We start from the raw sequence: 25,071 nt of genomic DNA, 5'->3' as shown, positions 1-25,071 counted from the left end.
CTCTCATTTGGGACCATTGCTCTTTTCTTTGTCTATTAATGACATTGGATCCTATTTCCGCTACTCTGAGTATGCACTTTATGCTGACGATCTGAAAATATTCTCAAGAATTTCATCTATTGCTGATTGTCTGAATATTCAATCTGAACTCGACCGTTTCGCCAATTACTGTAACTTTAACAAATTGTTCTTGAATATTAATAAATGTCAATTCATTATATTCACCCGTCTAAAAAATAATATTTATTTTAATTATAAAACAAACAATATACTCTGCTTGAAAAAGTAAATTTCATTAGGGATCTGGGGGTCACTTTGGATTCTAAACTGTCTTTCGAAATTCTTGTTGAATGTGTTTTGCGTAAGGCTTTGCGTAATCTTGGATTTATTTTACGTGTAACTAAATCCTTTCGTGATCCCATGTCCTTGATCTTATTATATAATTCCATGGTCCTATTTCATCTTGAGTTTACGACTATCGTGTGGAATCCTCAATATCTTAAATATATCGAACGTTTAGAAAAAGTCCAACAAAATCTTATAATTTGTTTTTTAATCATATCGACATTTTCAACCTCTCTTTCAAGTCGGTCAGACGCTAAGCTTGTTTGGTTTTCAATTGAATGGTTTTTCTCTTCTCTTTTTTCTTATTGTGCTTTGTTTTTTGTTTGTTTTTCTTTCCTTTTTTTCTTTAACCCTTAATCATATCATTGTTAAAATTAGGTAATTATTGATTGTTTATTTATGTATATTGTAACTTGTTATTCTTATTTAATTTTAGTTTTGTACACGCACTGCTATTATTATATTATTATCTATAATGCACCCTTTAATTTGTATTATTTATCAATATATTGGGTTGCCAAATCTGTAAATAAATAAATCAGTTCGGGAGTTGTATCGCTCCAGGAACAGTATGTCTAGCTCTCGGTATGTTGACAGCAAATTCTAGGGATGATTTCATATCGTCTTATCCAAAAGTGCTTACCAAGCTACTCTTTGAAGATGACCCTTTGACATTTTTTTTAATTGTTCAGATCGCTGTTTTTCTAGAAGGATCAAACTTAAGTTATGTGTTAACAGACAGTCTTTTGATGCTCTGAATGATCTTTTAATTGTAAATATAGGCGTCATATTTGGAAGGGTCAGCTGATATTTTTAATTATTTTTTTATCATCGACTTTTTGGTATTTTTAATATCAAAATCGAAAACTTCAGAGTATTCTAGATTAAAGAGGTACTTTTATCCTGAGTGGTTAGGGTGTTACCGCATGTGATAAAATCTATTTGAAAAGTTTGTGTTTTTTTGCACGACAATTAGAAAATTATTAATTATTTGCTAAATAAAACAGATAATAAATAATATTAAAAACTGGCAAAAATTATAATAAATCCATGATTAACATATTTTAAAATGATCTACATGGTGGCCATTACTTTCACTGCATAAAGTGATTCGTTTCTCTAATGATTCTCGAATCCTTATGAATCCCTGTTGTTCGTAAACTCATTACTAAATATTAAATAAGACGATTTATGTCAAATCGATATGAAATCATACCTAGAATTTGCTGTCTTCATATGTCAGTTAGTTTCAGACATCCTGTCTAACCATCGTCTGATTTCGCTGTGTAGTTGCTTTCTATAAATTTACACGCTTTCCGATTCTTTGGTAATTTTTGTGTTCGCAATATAGGTACCGTGAACTGGGGCTACTTTGATAATTGCGGGGCAAATTTGATAACATATGTCCGAACTTTTAAATTCTTAAATTACTGCGCAAGCACACATTTCTTGGCGCGTTTGAACACATCATATGGTTTTCAAATATCACACGTTTACGAGAGTGTAAGCCTTTCTCATACTATAAGGTAAGAAAGTTTACTTTTATCGTTTATGTATTTTACGAAACCTCAGAAAATTTTGGTACACAGCTAAAGGGTTTTATTTTGGATCAATTTTCATTATTTTATATGAAATCTTGTTTACCTGGGATGTAAATATCATTTTTAAATTTATTTTAAAGTCATAATCAGACCCTTTTCAAATGCTTCGTGGGGTAACTTTGATCGCCTGATATGGGGCAACTTTGATTGAAAATTTTGTAGAGATGTAAAGTGCCAATTTTTTTATTCTTACCGTTTTGCTATCGATAATTCTAACAAAGCATGCAAATTAATGCCTAGTTTAAGTTTATTTAATGTCTAGTTTAAGTTTATTTTGTTCTTTTTGAGTCTACTTCCATACCGATAGTTCTTATATGTGTGTTCAAAGCAAATTAATGTTTATTTATATATTTTTCTAATCGAAAATATACATTATTAAGATAAAAGCGTATTTATTTCTTAATTTCTGGTTGGTTTTTACACAAATGTTATTTTTGGGTTAGTTGTTAATATATTTTTTATTTTTTATTAATTTGGACGGGGTTTCATTGAGTTTAAGGGCAAAATTTATCATTTATCAAAGTTGCCCCAAATCCAGTAAAACTTTGATCAGGCCTAAATTATTTTTTTCTGATTTTTGTGAAAGTTTATTGAATGCCTAATGAGTGCTAAGATTTAACATATAATTGTATATATACTTCCCTTTTTTTTTCAAAATATCTCAACTCTAGTGAACTACAGTGAAAAATTAAAAATTTATTGATCAAAGAAGCCCCAGTTCACGGTACTCATTTAGGCGGTCTAAGAACCACTTTCTTCGTTGCTCTTTCATATTTGACTGAGTTCGCGGTGGCAGTTCCCTCCTGTGGTTGGTTCCGCTGAGCCGGTGACAACGCACTCAGCGAGAACCCTTTTTTTGAACGCGAACGCGACGCACTTCTTCAGCCACCTGTCCTCACGGGGACCGACCGGACGTAACCCGACTACATCGTGCCGACGGAGCACGAAGCAAGTTTACTTTTTTATAGAATCGTTTTCTTCTTGCTTGGGCCTACTCGCTTCCTCAAAGGCGTCTTACTGTCGCACCCCGTCGTAGGAACGGCGGCACTGTTTTATTTCTTCTAGGGCTTACAACCAGTGCATAGTCTCACAGTCTGTTGCTCCTGTTCTCGCTTCTGTGGTGCCAGACAGCCATAATTCCTTGCAGGCGTTCGGCAACGGCTGAAAGACTCCACTGATGAAATCCCTTCGTTGTAGCACGCGCATGCCCGAATTATTAGTTTATAGTCCGCAATGAAAATTACATTATTATTAATAAGAGAAGTCATACCACCTGCACCTGCTTTCTCTTGTGAAGTTGTTGACGAATTCTTTTATAGAGTCAATTGTTGGCCAATGATCAGACAACTGACCCCAGGTATACCTCAGTCACGCAAATAAAATAGCTAAATAAAAATAAACGCGACCTGGGATGATGAAAGTTAAAGTGAAAGTTAAAAGTAGACGTGCGTCCACACTCTGACTCGACTAGACTCTCTCTGTCCAGAGCAAGTGTTCGAGGCGGAGTATTTAAATGCTCGGTCGAAAAGACGCGCGACCCTTCGATCAATGGGATGCGTCCAAGCAAAACTCGTGAAATTTGCCTGCGGCGACACCTTCCTCGTCGGGTATACCAGGCCTGAAGTTGTGCTGAGCTCCGTTAATGCCTTTTTTTTGTGCTTATGCATCAGCTAGCTTAAATACTACCTGCAGGAAGAGCTAGCAAGAAACCTACAGGAGTAGGTTTTTTTGTACATTTATTTTTCTTCGGCGAGAATGAGGGATGTATGTTCAGGGTCTGCGGTCATAAAGGCATCCTCGACCAGAGCTTCGGTGGCGGCTGGCGATAGAGGCGCTACGGCGGCGGTCGGTGTCCCTCTTGGCAGAGTCCTCGGTAGGGCCGACTGGGATCGCTGGCTTCTAGAAATAACTAAAACAGACAAGGTATTAAGCGTATTTACACTATTTTTGGTATGCAGTACAGATTAGCAAAAGCTAAAGCTACATCGTGCAAATTAATGGATACAGCTAACTACTGTAAATAGTTTATGTGCAGCTTGTGCAAGAAAAGGTTACGTGAGTTCTAGTGTAGGCAAAGGCGGTTGTTTTTTTCAGTCGGGGCCCCCGGACCGAGTTGTTCCATGTGGGTTTGCCTGGGGTACACGTCCTCTTCCTACAATATCACTGTCTTTCAGGTAAGGGGCGCAAGTCGTCAAGGTTCCACGGTGTGCATAGTCTCTCCCTCGCGACGCACTACACGGTGAGGTCCTACCCATTTGGCGCAGAAGGGGTCGGTCGATTGTCCTGGCCAAATATGCTGTCCCTCGTCAAACGCCGATGGTGCTTCACGGGGCTCCGGGTACAGTTTCCTCTGGATACACCCTGTTGTCTGTCCCTATCCCCGCGAATCCGTTGTTCCCGCGCTGCTGCCGTTCTGTCCGGGGGTGGTGCGACTGCCGCTGGCATTGTCCACTGCCTGGTCTCTTCAAAAGTCCTCCGGTCATTAACTCGCTCGGCGCTAATCCGGTAGAGGAGCTTGTTCGGTTCCGGAGCATGAACAGCCTGTTGTTGATGTACGCGTCCCATTTGCCTTGCTCGCGGCACGGCAATCGCCTCCACCCACTTGCTAAAAATATCCACAGCGATAATATATCTATTTTTTATTTTTAGTTGCCGGTACGCTCCTAGGATGTCGATGCTCCAGGTGTGCGCCGGCTCCGTGGGTATGTGGGGGCGCAGCGGCGTTCGCGGCTCGTTAACCCCGGCTTTCGTTGACGCACACAGTAGACATCCTCCCTATGTTTCGGCAATTTGTCGTTCTTCCTCAGTAGGTAATGGGGCAATTCAGACCACCCCCACTCCTCCACCTTTTCCCATCCCCCTCCCCTACCCCTCCAGCCAATCAAAGTGCAGCATTTTTGGCGGAAAAAAATAGCGGGAAATTCAAAATGTAGTCACCTAGGTCTATGTCCCCACCTAGGGCCCCCATGCAGGTATCCCCACATAGGTATGCAGAATCCCCACGTAGGCAAGTGTATTGTGCCCCGCGTAGGCCTCCCGCGTGTACCCCGCGTATGTATACCGGAGTCGTGTAGGGCTTCGCCCCGCCGGCGCCGCCGCGGGCCCCAACGTAGTCGAGCGGTGACGTAGATAGTAGCCCAGGTTTTCATTTTAATTCGCAATAGTAGTTCGTAACGCAGCCGAGCGCCAATTAGTAGATGGCGCTGCAAGTGGAGCGCGGGACTAATGTAATCATATGAGAAAATATATATGCGGGCATATTTAATTATACACACTACGGCTAAATATATTGTTAAAATAAAACAGAAAGGGTCAATCCTTCTTCGTCTTAAATGTTCATATATATATTTTTTAAATTGTATTGAAATAAAAATTATTCCGCTTAGGTGTGTGATAAGAACGTCTTTCAAACAGCTGTGTCAGCAAAATAGCCAGTAGCCTGTTCTGGTGATATCAATTGCAATCACTGGACTATTCGCCCCGGCTTTTCTTGGCTAAGACTGTAAATAACCAATTTTCTAATTAGTCATAAAATCAACGAGTCTGCCTGTGTGTTTTAGTCTTTCATATTTACAGTGAGTGTAGTGGCTGATGGCCTCTGTGTATTATGTGGATAAAAAGAAAGGTAAGTCTACACATGTTTTCTACATAAAAACGTATTTAAAAAGCATTAATCTTAAACTACAATTAGGCGAATTATTTTTCATAGTAAAAAATTCTATAATTAAAAATATTGGCTTATTTCAACAGAAAAAACAAGCTAAAAAATCCCCAAAACATATTAGCATTCCAAAAACTATAATTTAGTTGGTAAAAACCGCTTATTAAATATAGCAAAAATCACTCAATTGTAATAAACGTTTACTAATCGAAAATTAAATAAAAAGTATAATCCTCTTATAATACAGGGCTTTATTTTAATAACAAAAAATGAACCAAAAGCAATTAAACAGTAATTAGACGAATCTTTGTCGAAAAATGATAAAGGCAATTTACTATACATTTAGCTGTAAGCAAGAAAATTCTAGTAGGAAATTAGCTTTAAACTAGCAGCAATTATTTGGTAAGAATGAAATGGTGACCAAAAAAAAACCATAATTTAGCTGGTAAAACCGCTTATTAAATACAGCAAATTCACTTAAACGTTTATTATTTAACGAAAAAAATTCTATTTAAAACCGCCATTATACAGTGCGTTATTTTAGTAGTTGAGAAAAATACAATAGCTACGGGGTCTTTGTAAAAAGTCACAAATTATTTGGCATGAACAACGACAAGATGGCGGCTAAAAAATCTAAAGCATTAATTTTATAGGCAGTTGAAAGTTTAGTCAGGACAGAGAGAGAGCAGTGCTGTAAAGGCATAAATTTTGGCTACAGAGGTATGAAGTTCAAAACAAGACAACAGAACGACAGAGACACGGAGAAACAAGGAATACGAAGGGTAAGTCGCTAGATTTTTCTGTATTGTAAGGCGTGTCGTTTGTACCGATTCAATACACAGTTAAATATGCTGGTTTGAGACAGGTACCCGTGGTCGTGTAGGGGTCTATCTTAAACGATTACCTAAGGGTAATCATTGGATTTTTCCTTGCCAACGAAAATAGGTTTCAACCACACGCGAAAAACTTAAATCCGCCCGTGAACGCGAAAGGCCTTCGGGCTATCGAAACGATAAAAATGGCTGTCTTGTGGTTAGGGCAAATTCAAAAGTATAATTGTTTGGCGCCATACTCAGCGCAATTCAAACATCTCGACGGTAGTGTTTCAAACTAAACAGATCCGTTGCGATGATAGGCGATTTGTAGGACATAATTGAACGTTATAGGATCTTTCCTTACAATTAAAAATTACTATTGACTTTACATTAAAAATATTCCAATTTTACTTTTTCGTAAAATAATTTTTTGCCACTATTTTTTTTTCATGAAAGTTCAGTTTGACGTCATTTTTCATAATTTTTCCATATTTAATTATTTTTCTATATTTAATTTTTTATTAAAGTACAGTTTTAGTAAAGTATAGTTTTGACCTAATTTTCACATAAAATAATTATTAATAAATAATTTTTTCTGTTTTTTTTATTAAAATTCGGTTTGACGTCTTCTTGCAGCGGAAAGTGATGACCCGAATAATCCAGTTCAGGCGTAAGACTAAATTTTTCTATTTTTAATTTTTCGTAATTTTTCTACTTTTTAGTAAAGTAAAGTTTTGACGTAATGCTTTTTTTTTCTATTTTTAATTTTTCATAAAATACAAGACTAAATTTTTCTATATTTAATTTTTCGTAATTTTTCTACTTTTAAGGAAAGTATAGTTTTGGTGTAATTTCTACAAAAAATAATTTTTCTGCTTTTCTATATATTTAATTTTCATAATTACCAGTTCGGCTAAGGGAAAGCGGTAAACGGACACAGAGGGTGGGGTGGGGGCGGTTCTTTGATAGCCATAGGGGGGCTCACGATAATTAGTTGGAAGCCCCGGCAACTCAATTCCACAAAATATGTTCGCACGTATGAGCACAAACTAAAGCGTTATCTATACATACCCTTTGAAGGCGACAACCCTTATCTTATTAGGACTGGTATTACAGATGCCAAGGGTTGTACTCTTCCGCATGGAAGCGGTACCTGTCACGCTAATGTGAGGAAAAAGTCTACCACCAAACCAAATTCCCATCTTCTTAGTCTCGCAAGCACCACCTCCGTACACCTCAACAGATTAGCGAAGAATGAAAGAGTAACCGACATGTCTCAACTAGTAACTTACTACGCGTATAAGGTGTCGTCATGTTTTACGTCACGTTATCACGTTTTACGTCATGTTATCATATTTGAAATAAGTATCAGTTTAAAAAGGTGTTGAAACATCTTTAATAAAGGTGAGTTTTAATTTTAAAATATGGCGTGTCGCATATCAAATTAAACGTCTTGATTAATGCAATAAAATAGTGGCACTCATCGAATTTTTTTCTTTTGTTCGCGATCGATGATATGCTTGCCCAGTAGGTAGAAAGCGCTCACTATCTTTTCGTTTTACTCACAATCGAAATTTTTTATTTTTCTTGTATACTTTTGAAACTTTTTTTAATCCGTGAATCATGCCTTATTTTTTAATCAAACACATCTTAATCACGTGACCTCTTTTAATGCATCACTTAAAGGCACTAGTTATATGAAAGGTAATAACTACGAGCCCCTACAGTCTTCTAGTCATCTTTAATCTTTGAATTATTAAGAAATCGAGGTATCTAAATATTTCATCATTAGAGATACCATGAAGAAAATAATTCGTTGTTTCAGTCTACAAGGGCGAGCCTTGGAATTCAAAATAAAAAATACTCCGACTGGCGCAGAACCTGTAGGATGGATTAAAGAGGCCATCCAGCAGTCCACAGCTAAAGGCGTCGAAAGTCTTAACTCCGAAGACCAGGTGTCTTTCTCGTTTTGTTCCAATGACTTTGCTAGAGGCGATGGTTGGGTCCGTTTCAAGCCCGCTAAAGAAGTTACCTACGATGACGTGTGGGATGTCATCTCCGCCGTATATCAGTCCAACTCCTGTGGACTAAGCACCGAGACGTTCTGTTTTGGCGTGACCTCTGTGCGGATGCCTGTCGGGTAAGGACGCGGCAAGAATTACAACACCTTCGATGAGGAGTGTGCTAAGCGGCGTGGTATTGTCGCTATAACAATAAAGACAATTTGTGTTTGCCGTGGGCACTAATAGTGGCAATCGGTTACGTGAACAAAAACAAGGACCAAACCAAGGTGCGCCGCGATATCGGGAAGTTACACCAACGAATTATTACAGGCGGATAGTGTCCCCGAAGAAAGTTGCGGTATCCCCGAATTGCAACAGTTCCAACAACATCTAAAAGACTATTGTATCGTCGTGCACCAGTACGCTACCAAAGGTCGCGACGTTATATTCAAGGGCGCAGCAATAGACCTAAAATTAAATTTGATTTATCACGAGGACCATTATAATGTCATTACTTCGCTGACGGCCGCCTTCGCTGTAAATGTTATTGCGAGAGGTGCCAAGTCCCATATATAATACTAAAAAAAAGATCATCGATGCGGCGGTACATATTCTGCATGCCAGCAGGCGCCAGCATACCCCGAAGACATTGCCGTTACCTGTTCCGACTGTCAGCGTAGCTTCAGGGGGCAACAGTGCTACGATAACCACCTGACAATTATTGCCATGGTTAGAAACTATAATACTCAATCATATGTTACAAGTTTTATTAAGGCCATCTAAACATCATATTACAATACATTTCACCGTAATTTTTACATTTACATTTTTAAATAAATTCCCTGAGGCTTTAAACACCGAAAACTGGTCACGTTTTTTCACATGGACTGCGGCATGTCCTTTTCTATGATGCGTTTCCAGATGTAGTTGTTGGATTTGAATGCTTGTTGAAGGGGGTCAAAGTCCATTTTAGACAGGAAGGCAAACGATACGGGTTCATAACGTATATAACACGAAGTCTGTTTAATTATTGATTAATTACTACATCGTCGCGAATATTTAGCTTCCTTATCTCTCTCAAAGCTTTAAAGTAGAACGCTGTTTCCATTTTCCCGACTACCAAGGTATCATGTAGGAGTGGAGGGGGTATAAAATTAAATCGCGCTCGTATTTTAATCTATTTCTAGAATTTTATTAACGTCATTTACAAAAATTTCAATCGGTGTATTTACAAGTTTAAAATCATTGTATCTGCATATAATATACGGTATTTCGTCCTTGATACGATTAAAAAGGCTGATACTGTTGGGGTTATACACTAAATCTGCTACGACGCGTGCTTTGGGGTGCTTCTGCAGCCTCTTCAAGGATTGCGGGAAACGCCTTCTCTGTGTTCTAATGATATGGTACGGATACTCAGCTGATTGATTTTTCTGTATTATAGCATTTGTCGTTTGTTCGGGTTAACGACCTTTGGACTTATAACTTCAACGTAATTTTCTAGCTTCTCGTTCCGGGTTTTTAATTTGCGCAACTTGGACATTAGAGCTTCATTATCGTGTTGGTACTTGACCTTGAACTCATTTACGAAATATTCCTTTACTATTCTTTAGCATCTATCATAAAAACTCTTGGAAATCCAGCAAACAATATCCAACAGTAACTCTTCTCTCACATACGTTCCAGAAATAATCGTATTGTATACGGGGTTCTTATTACCCGTTACTGTTTGCAAGGAATAATAGTCCCCAGCACTTTCTGATGCATAATATCGCATAAGTTCTTTCGATCTTTTATTACGTAGCCAATATTTAAACACTTTTCCACCATTCTGGCATAGCTTTGTAGTGTTAAAGTATCTCATGTCCTTGTCAACGATAATCTTAAAGTCTCCATATAAACCGTACCAGTATTGGTCTTGGATTTGCTCGAAGCAAACATTTCTTAGACTTATCATTTTGAGGTTAAGAAGCACGACTGAACACTATGAATGTTAGATGAAGAATGATTACAGACACTGTGATGACAATATTTATTTTTTTCTCAGCACAACACCTGAAGACCACCACGCCGATGTCTGAAGACGATTGCGCCGGCGCGTCTGATGACGTAACGTGAAGACCTAACGTTAAGATGATGATGGGAGACGATAACGCAGACAGCTAATAAGACTGCTGCTGGAGATTATTGGTAAGTTATTGAATTATTCCCATATGATATAGCTTGTTGATAATATCACTACAGACACGATGTTTTTTAGTTAATCGGCACTCTTCGATATAATAACGTAAATCATTTACAAGTTCATTGGGGTCGACTCCGCTCTGTTTCTAGCATATCTTCGCTACTCTCACAATCTGTTTGTTCATCATCATTATCCATGTTTGACGATTGGTCGTTATCATTGAGAGATCTGTATATATATATTTTCTATGACTGTTCTCGTCATTGCAGTCGAGAGGTCTGTATATATATTTTCTATTACTTTTGTGTCGTGGGCGGTTAGCTCGCTGTTATCAGTACACTGCTGATGTTTGTTTTTCCTGTGCGAGATTAAGTTGTACTGTCTTGTAAATTTCTTTCCACATGTGTCGCAGGGAAAAGTACTGGATTTATGCTTGTTAGAGTGGCGACAAAGCCCGTTTTTATATGCAAAATCCTTGGAGCAGATTTTACACGCATACATGTTTACTCTTTGAATAGCAGACGAAAAATGACTATGCGCGCGCAGATGATGTCTTTTTATTATCCTTTTTGTTATCCAGTTTTTACATGACGGTTATCCATGGATAACCGTCACGTAAAAATTTATCAAACACTTGTATATAATGATACTATAATTTATTTGGTTTTTCAGGAATAAAGTGGCCTCTAGTCATTAATAATTAAATATACAGGTAATTACAACATACATATTGAATAGTGCCCCAAAGTAGGGTGTCGTGGCTGTTATTTAAATCAAACCCGGCACGATTCCTCCAGTTTGTTGTTAATCTTGTCAGCTAGGTGCTCCCGAAACCAATCGTGAAGGAAAAGATCGATGCGCATGTTATATTTTATGATCTGCACCATTTTCTCACTGTTGCTGCTGCTGCTGTTGTACATGTTATTACAGTCGTTGTTCCTGCTGCTGCTGGTGTTGTTGTTGCTGCTGTTGTAGTTGTTGTTGTAGCTGTTACTGTTGATGTTGCTGTCGTTGTTATTGACTCTATTGATAACAACAGCAATATCAACAGTAACAGCTACAACAACAACTACAACAGCAGCAACAACAACACCAGCAGCAGCAAGTGAGAAAATGGTGCAGATCATAAAATATGTGCATCGATCTTTTCACGATTGGTTTCGGGAGCATGTAGCTGACAAGATTAACAACAAACTGGAAGAGTTCCAGGAAAAAGATAGTAGCTGGACCTTGCACAAAATTGTGCCGGGTTTGATTTAAATAACAGCGACGACACCCTACTTTAGGGCACTATTCAATAGGTAGTATGTTGAACTGTATATTTAATTATTAATGACTAGAGGCCACATTATTCCGTAAAAACTTCATAACAACACTTTATATGTTTATCTAATAGTAGACACACTGGTGGGGTCATCATATATGTAAAAGAGGTTAAACATAGTAAGAAATCTATACTTAAAAACACATGTGTTGATTATGTCTTCTGGGCTTTATTTTTAAAAATTATAATTCTCCAAAGAGTGATAGTTATTGGGTGTGTTTACCGCGCCCCAAAAAGTAATATAAATACTTTCTTCGAGTTTTTTGAAGGAACAATCAGTGAGGACACTATGTAGTTACGAAATTGTAATAATGGGCTATTTTAATATTCACATGGAATAATAATACAAATGCAAAAAAATTAAAAGATGCATTTGAATCAGCAGGATTTTGTCAAATTATTGCGGAAAATACTAGACATGGATAATTCGGCATCTTTAATTGATCTTGTAATGTAATTACAAATAATTTCAACCTTCGGGAACTGCCACGAGTGTACCCAAAAATTACAGATCATAGCATCATCGGTGTTAAATTAGGGATGTCAGCAGAATTGTATTTAGATAATTTGTTTTAAGCGGAATTTAAGCGAGGAATCTATTATGAAGATAGCACAGGATTTAATAGGTAAACCCTGGAAATACAATTCTACTGACGTTAATATACTGTATGAAAATTTTATTGACATTATAAGAGACTCTGTAAATAAAATTGCACCCATAAAGAGAGTTAAAATAGGACGAAAAAATTGGATAAATAAGAAAGTGTTTACAGCACAAAGAGAACGTGATAAGGCCCATAAAAGATATATATTTACAAATGCTCAGGTTGACTGGTTTGATTATACAATAAAACGAAACAGGGTTGTGGATGTTATACGAAATGAGAGAAAACAATACTATCAGAAAAACATAGATAACTGTAAGGGGGATAGTAAAAAATATGGAGAACAATAAAAGAACTAGTTCGAGAAAATCCAAGACCAATACTGGTACGGTTTATATGGAGACTTTTAAGATTATCGTTGGCAAGGACACGGGATACTTTAACGCTACAAAAAAAGAGTTTAAATATTGGCTACGTAATAAAAGATCGAAAGAACTTATGCGATATTATGCATGAGAAAGTGCTGGTGACTATTATCCCTTGCAAACAGTAACGGGTAATAAGAACCCCGTATACAATACGATTATTTCTGGAACGTATGTGAGAGAAGAGTTACTGTTGGATATTGTTTGCTGGATTTCCAAGAGCCTTTATGATAGATGCTACAGAATAGTAAAGGAATATTTCGTAAACGAGTTCAAGGTCAAGTACCAACACGATAATGAAGCTCTAATGTCCAAGTTGCGCGAATTAAAAACCCGGAACGAGAAGCTAGAAAATTACGTTGAAGATATAAGTCCATAGGTCGTTAACCCGAACAAACGACAAATGTTTGCTATAATACAGAAAAATCAATCAGCTGAGTATCCGTACCATATCATTAGAACATAGAGAAGGCGTTTCCCGCAATCCTTGAAGAGGCTGCAGAAGAAGCACCCCAAATCACGCGTCGTAGCAGATTTGGAGTATAACCCCAACAGTATCAGCCTTTTTAATCGCATCAAGGACGAAATACCGTATATTATATGCAAATACAATGATTTTAAACTTGTAAATACACCGATTGAAATATTTGTAAATGACGTTAATAAAATGCTAGAAATAGATTAAAATACGAGCGCGATTTAATTTCATACCCCCTCCACTCCTACATGAGAACTTGGTAGTCGCGAAAATGGAAACAGCGTTCTACTTTAAAGCTTTGAGAAAGATAAGGAAGCTAAATATTCGCGACGATGTATTAATTAATCAATAATTAAACAGCCTTCGTGTTATATACGTTATGAACTCGTATCGTTTGCCTTGCTGTCTAAAATGGACTTTGACCCCCTTCAACAAGCATTCAAATCCACCAACTACATATGGAGACGCGTCATAGAAAAGGACATGCCGCAGTCCATGTGAAAGAACGTGAGTAGATAGGCTATGTGAGTTCAACGCCAAAATCCCATGTATTTTCTTATGAAGGTTCATCCTGGTCATTTTTGACGAATTTTACCCCCTCTCCTACACCTTTTCCCTTCCCCCTCCCCTTCTCCGCCCAGTCAATCAGAGCGCGGTAATAAAATTGGCGGTAAATTCATAATTTCTAGAATTAAACACATGCGCAATGGAGATCGGGGTGAAGGAGAGAGGTGGGTTGCAATTGGCGGTAAATTTAAAGTTGGTTTCGAATTTTATTTAAATTAAAAAAGTCTTGCTCTGTCTGAGATTCGAACCCCGAACCTTTGGATTCCAAAGCGAGCCCGTTACTTCTAGACCACCATAGTAGTATTTAACAACAGGAATAATGTGGTTGATATATTGATACCAAATAATATTTCAGCTATTAGTATAAAATTTACGGTTGGATAGCGGTTAAAATCTGAGGATAAAAAATTTAATTACTAGAAGAATTCCATGCTATTTAGGAAATGAGTTAATATAAACAAAAATAAAATACGTTTAACATGCGCATTAGCGCTACTGTTTGAAATAAATAGCTGTGTCACTGACGCCAGCTAACGTAAAAGCACCAGCCACGNATCTGAGGATAAAGAATTTAATTACTAGAAGAATTCCATGCTATTTAGGAAATGAGTTAATATGAACAAAAATAAACTACTGTTTGAAATAAATAGCTACCGGATGTTTTGTTTTTTAAATAGAGGAATTGAATTGTTGTTAGATTGTTACTGAATGGTAAATGCAACCCTTCACCTTAGTTATATATTTATATTTTTTATAAAAATACACTATAAATATGGAGAAGAAATGCCGTCGGATGGAATATCAGTTATAAAGTAAAAAGTGACTATTATATTTGTTGCGTTTCAAAAATTGGGTTAAGATATTTACGAAACATCAATTTTTTTACAAAAGTTTAACACGAAAACGAAGCATTGTCTTAGAAGCATTGTCTGTTAAATTTATTGTAGATACTTAATTAACATCCTGTATAACATTATCTATTTAATTACTAGAAGAATTCTATACTATTTAAGAAATGAGTTTAATAGAAACCGTTGTTATTATCATGTTATATCGTAAGATTATATTAAAGACCCAAGGGCAAATTCTTTTAAATATCAAATTGTATTGAAAAAAGTTTAGCCTAGGTCTACCAGAGAACGTATTAAGGAACAAACGAACAGGTATAAAAACCTTTTAAAAGCTAAAGCTGTCATGTGGTTGCTTCGCTATCGCTTCTCTAAGAACGTCCTGTAGACTGCTGCTGCTGCTTCTGAAGTGGCCTGAAGAATGTAGGTACCTAGAGGAGAGGCATGGAATGAGAAAAAATCTCAGTATGTGTACTAATGTACGAACAGTTAATCATAAAGCGTTGTGTACAAGATGCAAATCAAAATGCTCGATTAGAAAATTATTTTGTATAGAATGCAACTCTTTTAATAGAATAGAAAATTTATAATTAGAATATTTAAAAATTCCATATTTTCTACGTCCTTATTATGCAATACATTATACATTAACACCTCCCATTTGCCAAAAGACAATAAAACCAATAAAATATAATCCCAAACTGATAACTAAAAATGCAGTAGTAAGGGTTCATGCCCCCAAACTGTTATTAGTAGTTAATTGGTGAACATACCATTCATTTTTCAGTTGCTACCCTTTGTTCAGGAAAACCAAATGTAAATTTAATGTTTAGTATGGTGACGAGAAGTCTTGGAAATAAAGATATAATAGGAAAAAACAGGTTATGATGAAAGTTATTGCAAATATAGGAAGTTCATGGAAATTAATGAAAAGTGTAAAAAAACACAAATAAAACCATTGGATATGAACAACATCGTGTGTAGACAATTTCAAAAATAAATATATAAACCAAAATTTAATAAAATCAGAAAAACATGCAGTCTTCACTATGACTCAAGCAAAAATAGACTTGAGTCCGCACGACGATAAACGCTATTTGATAGAGGGATCGTATGAGACGCTGCCATGAGGTACTACAGAATTATGGAAGAATGATCTACAGCATCACACCCATTTACGTTCCAGACGTTGAGCAGACATGCCTATAGAATGCGATTTTTGTGTAACGAGAAGTCTTGGAAATAAAGATATAATAGGAAAAAAACAGGTTATGATGAAAGTTATTGTAAATATAGAAAGTTCATGGAAATTAATGAAAAGTGTAAAAAACTCAAATAGAGCCAATGGATATGAACAACCTCGAGTGTGTGTAGACAATTTCAAAAATAAATAAATAAATCAATCAAAATTTAATAAAATCAGAAAAACATGCAAAAAAATGATGTTTTGTAAATATCATAACCCAATTTTTGAAACACAAAAATATAATAGCCACTTTTTACTTTATAACTGATATTCCATCCGACGGCATTTCTTCTACATACTTATAGTGTATTTTTATAAAAATATATAAATATATAACTAAGGTGAAGGGTTGAATTTACCATTCAGTAACAACAGCAGTAGCAGTCTACAGGATGTTCTTAAAGAAGCGACATGACAACTCTGAGATTTTGAAAGGTTTTTATATCTGTTGGTTTGTTCCTTAATACGTTCTCTGCCATACCTAGGCTGAACTTTTTTCAATATAATTTGCTATTTAAAAGAATAAGTAATTAGCATTGGTCACATGGGCTTTAATATGAACTTGACACGACAGTATTAAGATAATAATAACAACGGTTTCTATTAAACTCATTTCCTAAATAGCATAGAATTCTTCTAATAATTAAAAAGATAATGTTAAACAGGGTGTTAATTAAGTAAAATTTAACAGACAGTGATTTTAAGACAATGCCCCGTTTTCATGCTAAACTTTTGTAAAAAAATTGATGTTTCATAAATATCTTAACCCAATTTTTGAAACGCAACAAATATAATAGCCATTTTTNAGGAAGGGGAAGCCTATTTCCTTGGCCGGCAAGATCTCCGGACTTGACATGTCTTGATTTTTACTTGTGGGGACGCTTAAAAGACATTGTTTTTCAAACTCCACCAACAACACGAATGGATATGGAAAACAGAATTCTAAACTGAATTCGTCAACTATCAGCGGTAGAAATCGAGGCTGCGGTTCTGTCGACTCAAGAAAGACTGGAACAATGTGTGGAATATGACGAAAGGCAATTTGACAACTTTATTTAAAAGGAAAATTGCTTATAAATACGAAAACGTGTGACTTAAAATCACAGCACTAAATAAACTGACATTTCTTGTCTTGTATTTTAGAGAGGAGTTTGTCTTTTATTTCCATGGTCTACTACTTGCCTTCTTATCGAAAGCAACCGATGCATTTTTAAATGGGGATATATGAATTTTCCTGGTTTAGTATTTTTTTTAATAATTTGAGTTAGGAAAAAGATATTAAGATGCGGTTTGCGCAGGCTTATTGGTTGGTCATTTGTCTATTTTCTAGTCTAAAAAAAGTCATATCATCGCATTTAAATTTTTTGAGAAAATCCAATATTTTGGTTATAATATCGAATAACGCCCTCTATCGGCGGCCGTGTAGGTCGCAACTGTCATGATTACGAGAAACCTAAAAGCCCAAGAAATGCTCTTTTCAATGATACCAAATTTATCCAAATCCATTAAGCCGTTTCGAAGTTACAGGCATTTATTTAAAACAACATTCAAATACCCCCCACCACTTTATTTCGAAAGATAGAGAAAAATTGTTTTTACAAAAAATATTCGACTTTAAGTTAACATTAAAACGCAAATACTTTTTTGTTACATTCATTGGGGAAAATCGCGAGAAACGTAACTTTATGTAATTCAAGATGGTGGAAACGCCCACTGGCGGCCATCTTGAAAACTTGAAAATAATTTCCAGCATTTTCCATTGCCCACTTTACCTATAAAATTTTGTACCGTAGCTCTCTACGATCATTAGTTTCTGAGAAACAGCCGCTTACCTCGCTTATTTGCCCACCCTGTACAATAAATTTAACAGACAGTGCTTTTAAGACAATGCTTCGTTTTCGTGTTAAAATTTTTAAAAAAAGTTGATGTTTCGTAAATTTCTTAACCCAATTTTTGAAACGCAACAAATATAATAGCCACTTTTTACTTTATAACTGATATTCCATCCGACGGCATTTCTTCTCCATATTTATANTGATATTTGTAATCGGATCAAAGGCTTGTTTACGCTAGAGCTCGAGAGAGACTGTGAATAATAGATGTAATGTTTTTAGGACGTAGAATAATTTAGGCGACGGTCGGAATTTTGTTTCTACGCATATGAAGGTCAAAGCTCATAAGATTTTAAAACATCTCTACCATGTATTTCTTTTTCATACATGTGTACATGTCATCCCTATTATAAGAAGTATAAAAAATATGTTTGCTTCTGTAATAAGTAATATGTAACAAACGTATTTTTTATGCTTATTAAATAAATGAAACTTTAAATTATACCAAATGTAACAGGATCATGGTACACCCCCCGTATCTCCGTTAGTTTTAAAGGTAATTGATTGAAATTTGGTATATTCCATATACATAATAAGCGGCACTTTTTGATCTACAAATGATTTTTTTTTCCCACTTCCGGTTTCGCCGGAAGTGATACCAACTTTCGATTTTCAAATGGAATACCCTGTATATTATTACATTTCTGAAATCTGCATAATTTTCTGAATCCAATGATACCACATAAGTGACATTTCAAACGTCAAAATTTTTTATAATTTAATTTTTAGTTTTCCATTTAAGTGTGCCATGATGGTTCCGATTTATTCCAATTGACCCGTCTAATGCTGGAAAAATCGAAATCCCGTCAAAAATACTAAATTGCGTTTTTTATGAGCAAATAAAGTTCATCGTAATCGATTTTGGGGTAAAACTCAATTTTTTCAAATGGAACCATATTGGTACCGTGGTACCATTTATTAGTACTATTAATAAGGAATTAATTCATACCTGGTAATAAAATGTGCGATAAATACAATCAAAATTACAGCTAAAAGAAAATAAGAAAATACAATTATTTTGTTCTAATTTAATGCTAAGAAACTAAGGTGGCTTTGAAATACAAAAAATGAACACAAAACATTACAACAATTGTTCGAAATGCTGTCCATTAACGTCAATGCACTTCTGAACTCGCATAGCTGTTTCTTGAAGAACGTTCGCTAATTGCTGGGCCGTTATACTATTAATTGCACGTCTTACTCGCAACTCCAGGTCTTCGCGGGTTGTAACGGCGGTTGCATAGACAATGTTTTTTAAATGGCCCCAAACAAAGAAATCGAGAGGTGTCAAATCAGGTGACCTTGGAGGCCATCGCACAGGACCATTCGTCGAAATTACGTTTCCTTCGAATGCCTGTTGAAGGTAATCAATTACTATTCTTGAATTATGGGGAGGAGCTCCATCTTGTTGGAAATACATTCCCTGTCGTAAATGGACAGGTAATTGAGTTAAACTGTCCTCAATTTCATTTTGCAGAAATCCTAAGTATCTAGCACCAGTCAAGGGTCCTTCAAATATTATTGGACCAATGATTCTACGACCGAGTATTCCAAGCCACACATTGAAACCGAACCGCACTTGAAAGTTACCCTCCCGCAATAAATTTTGATTTTCTTGGGACCAATACCTTGTATTTTGTCGGTTAAATAATCCCATATTTGTAAACCTACACTCGTCCGAAAATAAAATCCTTCCCAAAAGAGCATTGTTTGGCTGCACATTATTATGCAAGATCCAATTGCAATATTCCATTCTACGTTCATGATCATTTTCGTACAGGTGCTGGTGCAATTGATATTTGAAAGATTTATAATTATGTTTGTGCAAGATTCGGCTTACCGTTTGGTGACTAATTCCCAATTCAACCCCAATTTGCCTTAAAGAAACAGTCTTATCAACTTCTATTCGAAATAAAACATTAATTTCCGTTCCTTCGTCGATGATAACGTTTTCTTCGGGATCATGGTTAGGCTCTCTTCGGAATTGATTTTCAAGACGATTAAAATAATTTCTCGCTGGACATTGTCTATCAGGATATCGGTCGGCATAAAGGTTTCTAGCCGCAACGGCATTTTTTCTACATTCCCCATAAATAATTAACATGTCCACTTTTTCATCCCTTGTATAAATGTGCGGCATTTTGAACAAAAATAACAACAAATGTAAAGACTTTTCCAATACACAATAAAAACACCGATAAACCAACAAAATTTATTTGACAGTCTGAAGGAATAATTTCATTGTTTTCAAAGCCACCTTAGTTTCTTAGCATTAAATTAGAACAAAATAATTGTATTTTCTTATTTTCTTTTAGCTGTAATTTTGATTGTATTTATCGCACATTTTATTACCAGGTATGAATTAATTCCTTATTAATAGTACTAATAAATGGTACCACGGTACCAATATGGTTCCATTTGAAAAAATTGAGTTTTACCCCAAAATCGATTACGATGAACTTTATTTGCTCATAAAAAACGCAATTTAGTATTTTTGACGGGATTTCGATTTTTCCAGCATTAGACGGGTCAATTGGAATAAATCGGAACCATCATGGCACACTTAAATGGAAAACTAAAAATTAAATTATAAAAAATTTTGACGTTTGAAATGTCACTTATGTGGTATCATTGGATTCAGAAAATTATGCAGATTTCAGAAATGTAATAATATACAGGGTATTCCATTTGAAAATCGAAAGTTGGTATCACTTCCGGCGAAACCGGAAGTGGAAAAAAAATCATTTGTAGATCAAAAAGTGCCGCTTATTATGTATATGGAATATCCCAAATTTCAATCAATTACCTTTAAAACTAACGGAGGTACGGGGGGTGTACCATGATCCTGTTACACCTGGTATAGTGGAAGTATGCAACCCATTCATCACATGAACTTTGCCACCTGCCTGCATGGTGGCGTACCAATCGTTTTGAAATGAGCCTTCTTCTTTTCTCTGTTTTGTGATGGCGACTGAACTGTGTCGGGAAAAAACTTTATAGCACCGCCTCTCGAACGAGACCACTAGCGTTCCACCACGACATCAACCGACTGAATGGCGCGCATTTTAAAAAAGGAAGTTATTCTGCCGCACCCTGTAATATCTATGACAATAGTACACAAGGGTCAGTTTCGGTCTGTACAATTTCAACTATGACAATTTGTTGCGGGTTGCCTAAATATGTGACTTTACACTAAAAGAGTCTATACAGAATATATGTATAGTATGAATGACGATAGGTGGCGGGAAATTTAAATAAATGTTTCGATACACAAATTAGTCAATAGAAATGGATTACATTCAACTTGTGTTTACTTGTGTAATTCAATTTGGAGTATAAAAAAAGAGGAATTTTCAAATGAAGTATGTTTTTTGAAATCTTTTTTTATTTATAAAGTATGATAAACTTTCAATACAATAAGTAAAAAATACAGCAGCATAAAAACAATGAAATATTTATACTTTGTATCAAGGCGCATATAACAATCTTAAGCATTTTGATAAACTATGACCTTTTCAATATCATTTTTCATTTTAAAATTATTAATTTCAATAATTTCAGTACATTTTTAAAAATATTTTTGGCTGCAATAACATCTCACAGTATAATACTACATATCGACGCTTTAGTACGAAAACATGCTATCTCAGATTTCGGTTGGAAAATATGCTATCTCAAATTTCAGTTGAAAAACATGCTAACTCAGATCTTTAGGTAAAAAGATGCTATCTCAGTGTGACTAGAAATTTAAGTTGGCACATTGAATGATTGAAACCGTGCATTTATAATAAACTTCTATAATATATTTTTAAAATAGTAAGGAATGTTTATGTTCAGGTACCTACACTGTTTATTTATTTTTTTTTTATTCAACATTTTTCAATTAATTTTGTTAATTTACTGTTATAAACGACAAAGTTGTTAATTAAAAAAAAAATAGAATATGCAGTATGCTGCAACACATACATTACTCGACGTTTTTTGAAATAACAAATTACATACATATAAAAAAAATAGTGTATACTTAATGTATACTTAATATATAAAAATGTTTGTTATTACGTCCTGCTTCACCCCTCCGATGAAGCACTGATCCTCCTTAACCAAAAATATTTAAATAACATTGTTTTCTCCTAAGACAAAAATAACCTTATATAACTATATCGCCCTTATTTGGTATTCACGCAAATAAAAATAATTAGAAATTTTTTTTTTTTCTAAAATTTCCCTATTTAATGCAAATCATTCTTTATTAAATATTTACATCAGGGATATTGACAATACTGTTTTGATCAAAACGTAATACACAGCTTGCATAGTATCATATTCCACTAAAATTTAATATTAACAGGTCCTGGAAAACAGAAGACAGTTTAGTTATGCCTGCCCCCCCACTCGGGGGTATCCTCCTTGCCCAGTAGATTACGGCAGTAACCCATATTACAGTGTAAGATACTCCAACTTCCAAGGTTACATGTACGAGTCTAAGGCCACTCCGAGACCGCCTTGCCCTCCCGGATTGCCTCCACCACCAGGATTTTTCCCTCTAAACAGTTTTCCCCATCCGGGGAATTTCGTACCTACCCCTCCCAACTATGCAAACATGCCATGTGGACCGCCAAGGCCCATGTGTTACTATCCCCCACAGGTTATGCCCAACACTATGCCGCCGCCTTGGTTTCCTCCAGTGTTTAATAACCAGAATTCTCAGAATACAAACGTGTCGTGCAACGCGCCATGCCAATCTACCTCAGCCCCTCCCAGTAGTGTTGGTGGAGTAAACGAGCAAAGGGACTTTTACGATGTGTATAATGAACAGTTGAGGCAGAGGGTCAACCACAGCAGTCAGTGACTAATTCTGAAAGGTATTTCTAATTTATCTTCCCTTATAATTTAGGATATTCACAATTGTTAAAGTAACAATTGAAAATAGAAGCACCTTTTACTTCTATGTGTGCTCTCACAGAGGCTGCGGTGCTTTTATTATTTCATGAATAATTGGAAAAGTTAAGCCGTCGAAAAACAAATATAAAAAAATTATAAAAATATCAAATACACTGCACTTTTAAAAAATATGTATTTATATAGGGAGTCTCAACTAGGAGATATGATGCAATCAAAAATTTTTTTAAATTGTAATCCGCTTTTTGGCTTTTTTTTAAGGGCGTGTTAAAGAATATCCTGTAACGTGCTATGCCTTGGGAATGACTGCTAATAAATATTTAAATTTGATAGCAATGTCTAACTTCCCCTTCAAAAAATGCTCAGAAAAACACTGTAGTTGCCTTTTAAAAAATCATCAAAAATTTTGTGTCTCCTAGTTGCGACACCCTGTATATATATTTTTACGTTTAATATACGGAATTTATTTCAGATTAGTGACTCACCGTTTTTTATAAACATTTTGAAAATCTGGATCAAATATTTTTTCCTTCTTCAATTACTTAATGGATATTTTCTAAGTTACTGTGTTTTGCATAATTAAATTTCTATATCATTCAGTTAATTTATATTTCTATAGGGCGCAACTTTTTATTTTAATAGAATGGCTGTGTTACTGCTAAAAAAGTAAATAAAACTTAGAATATTATTTATAAAATTCCATATTTTTTACGTCCTTCTTTCAATCGATGGACTTTAAGAAAAAAATATATATAAAAGTTATAATCAGACGACAGTTGTATGTGTCCCAATTTATAGGTGGACAGTCTATTAACAATAATTGGAAAATAAAGTTCAAAATTCAAGTTTCTTTATTAAATATATTTTAAGAATACATGTTTTCGTAAACTATAACTTTCTCAGTCAAAATTTGCAAATCCTGTACCTGCTAAGGTTTTTTAATTTCAATTTTTTTTTTACTTATATGTATTAGTGACATGTACAACTGTAAATCGGGACATCTTTTATACAATTGTGGTATTCAAATATTTATTTCGAAACATTAAAAAAAAAATTGTAACAAATATTATTTGCTAAAGTTAATATAAGTTCCAATAAATAGACTGTCTGACAAATATTTTAGTATTAATAGAAAAGTTTAAAACAAAACAAAAAATATATATTTTTTAGTCGTATGCAGTATACCTAACATGTCGACAGAAACACAAATATAATTTTTTATATGATCTGTAAATTAATGCAATTAATGTTACATATTAAAGAAATCTTACATATTTTTTTTAAATTATGTTTTTTTACCAAATTATTTCTCTTTCGTTATAGGCTTAATCAGGATTCATAAGCTGTGATTAAATTTTTTATTTTTTATTTAATGGAATCTTGATTTAGGTTGTTTAGTTATGACATATTCATAATTTTGTTATGTAAAACACAATGTTTCGATTTAGTTACGTTTTTCTTTCAAATAGAATGATACTTTCTCTTTTTTATACAAGTGTTTTATTTATGTACTCTTCCATTCCATATAACAGGTGGGCCAAAAGAAATCACCCTATTGGAAGATGCTCTTATTTTTGCAAATGGCGGCCTATGTCAAATCTGTTTTGACATTTGTGAACTAGACAGATGTAGAATACAAGCGCGCGCCATTATTCTATGGCTAGAAATTGGCCTCAATGATTTGGGATCGAGGGGGATTATCCCTCTTTATCCTGCCTCATCTCGTGTAGGCCTGGACAGNCGAATTCAGTACATCTGAGAAAAAATCGAACAAATGCCTTTAAAAAATATAAATAATAAAACAGGAGGGCTTCGGTATCAATGGAAAAAAAAACGTAGAAAAACATTAGAGATCTGGAGGGTTTCGGTGGGAGAGTGCAGTACTAAGAATGCACATGTTTTCTAGAGTCTGTAACTCTAAAGCGCTGCAAAACGTATAGCACCAATAACAAACATTTGGGATGAACAAAACTTTTGGAAGATAAGGTGCTGGAAAAATAGGGTGACAGAGCCATGAAGGCCTAAAAAACATTTAGCCTCCACTCCAAAGGGGTTGGTTACCACAATCTCATAGAGGCTAATGTCTGTAAAGTAAAAAAGATATTGGAGGAATTAGATAGAGGTCTGGATATTGAGGTGACAAAGCGCAGTATTATCCGATGTCTGGAAATATA

General features: G+C 35.3%; 1 protein-coding gene across 2 annotated transcripts; it reads left to right on the top strand.

Moving 5' to 3' along the window:
• The first annotated feature begins 22,284 nt into the window (after positions 1 to 22,284).
• On the top strand, positions 22,285 to 24,274 carry LOC108914306 (pollen-specific leucine-rich repeat extensin-like protein 3). Of its 2 annotated transcripts, none has more exons than XM_018720081.1 (2): positions 22,285 to 22,860; positions 24,221 to 24,274. In XM_018720081.1, exon 1 carries the CDS (start codon positions 22,470 to 22,472, stop codon positions 22,845 to 22,847), a length of 378 nt encoding a protein of 125 aa, XP_018575597.1. In that variant the 5' UTR covers positions 22,285 to 22,469; the 3' UTR covers positions 22,848 to 22,860; positions 24,221 to 24,274. The 2 variants fall into 2 exon arrangements, with proteins under 2 accessions (XP_018575597.1, XP_018575596.1); XM_018720080.1 differs by having other exon boundaries at positions 23,370 to 24,266.
• The last annotated feature ends 797 nt before the right edge of the window (positions 24,275 to 25,071 follow it).

This window comes from Anoplophora glabripennis, unplaced genomic scaffold (genome assembly GCF_000390285.2).
Source record: "Anoplophora glabripennis isolate ALB-LARVAE unplaced genomic scaffold, Agla_2.0 scaffold1387, whole genome shotgun sequence".
Classification (NCBI taxonomy): domain Eukaryota; kingdom Metazoa; phylum Arthropoda; class Insecta; order Coleoptera; family Cerambycidae; genus Anoplophora; species Anoplophora glabripennis.
This window is presented reverse-complemented; position numbering and strand designations above follow the sequence as displayed.

Coding starts and splice junctions, on each gene's coding strand:
- LOC108914306 (XM_018720081.1), top strand. CDS start 22,470: ATGTACGAGTCTAAGGCCACTCCGAGACCGCCTTGCCCTCCCGGATTG.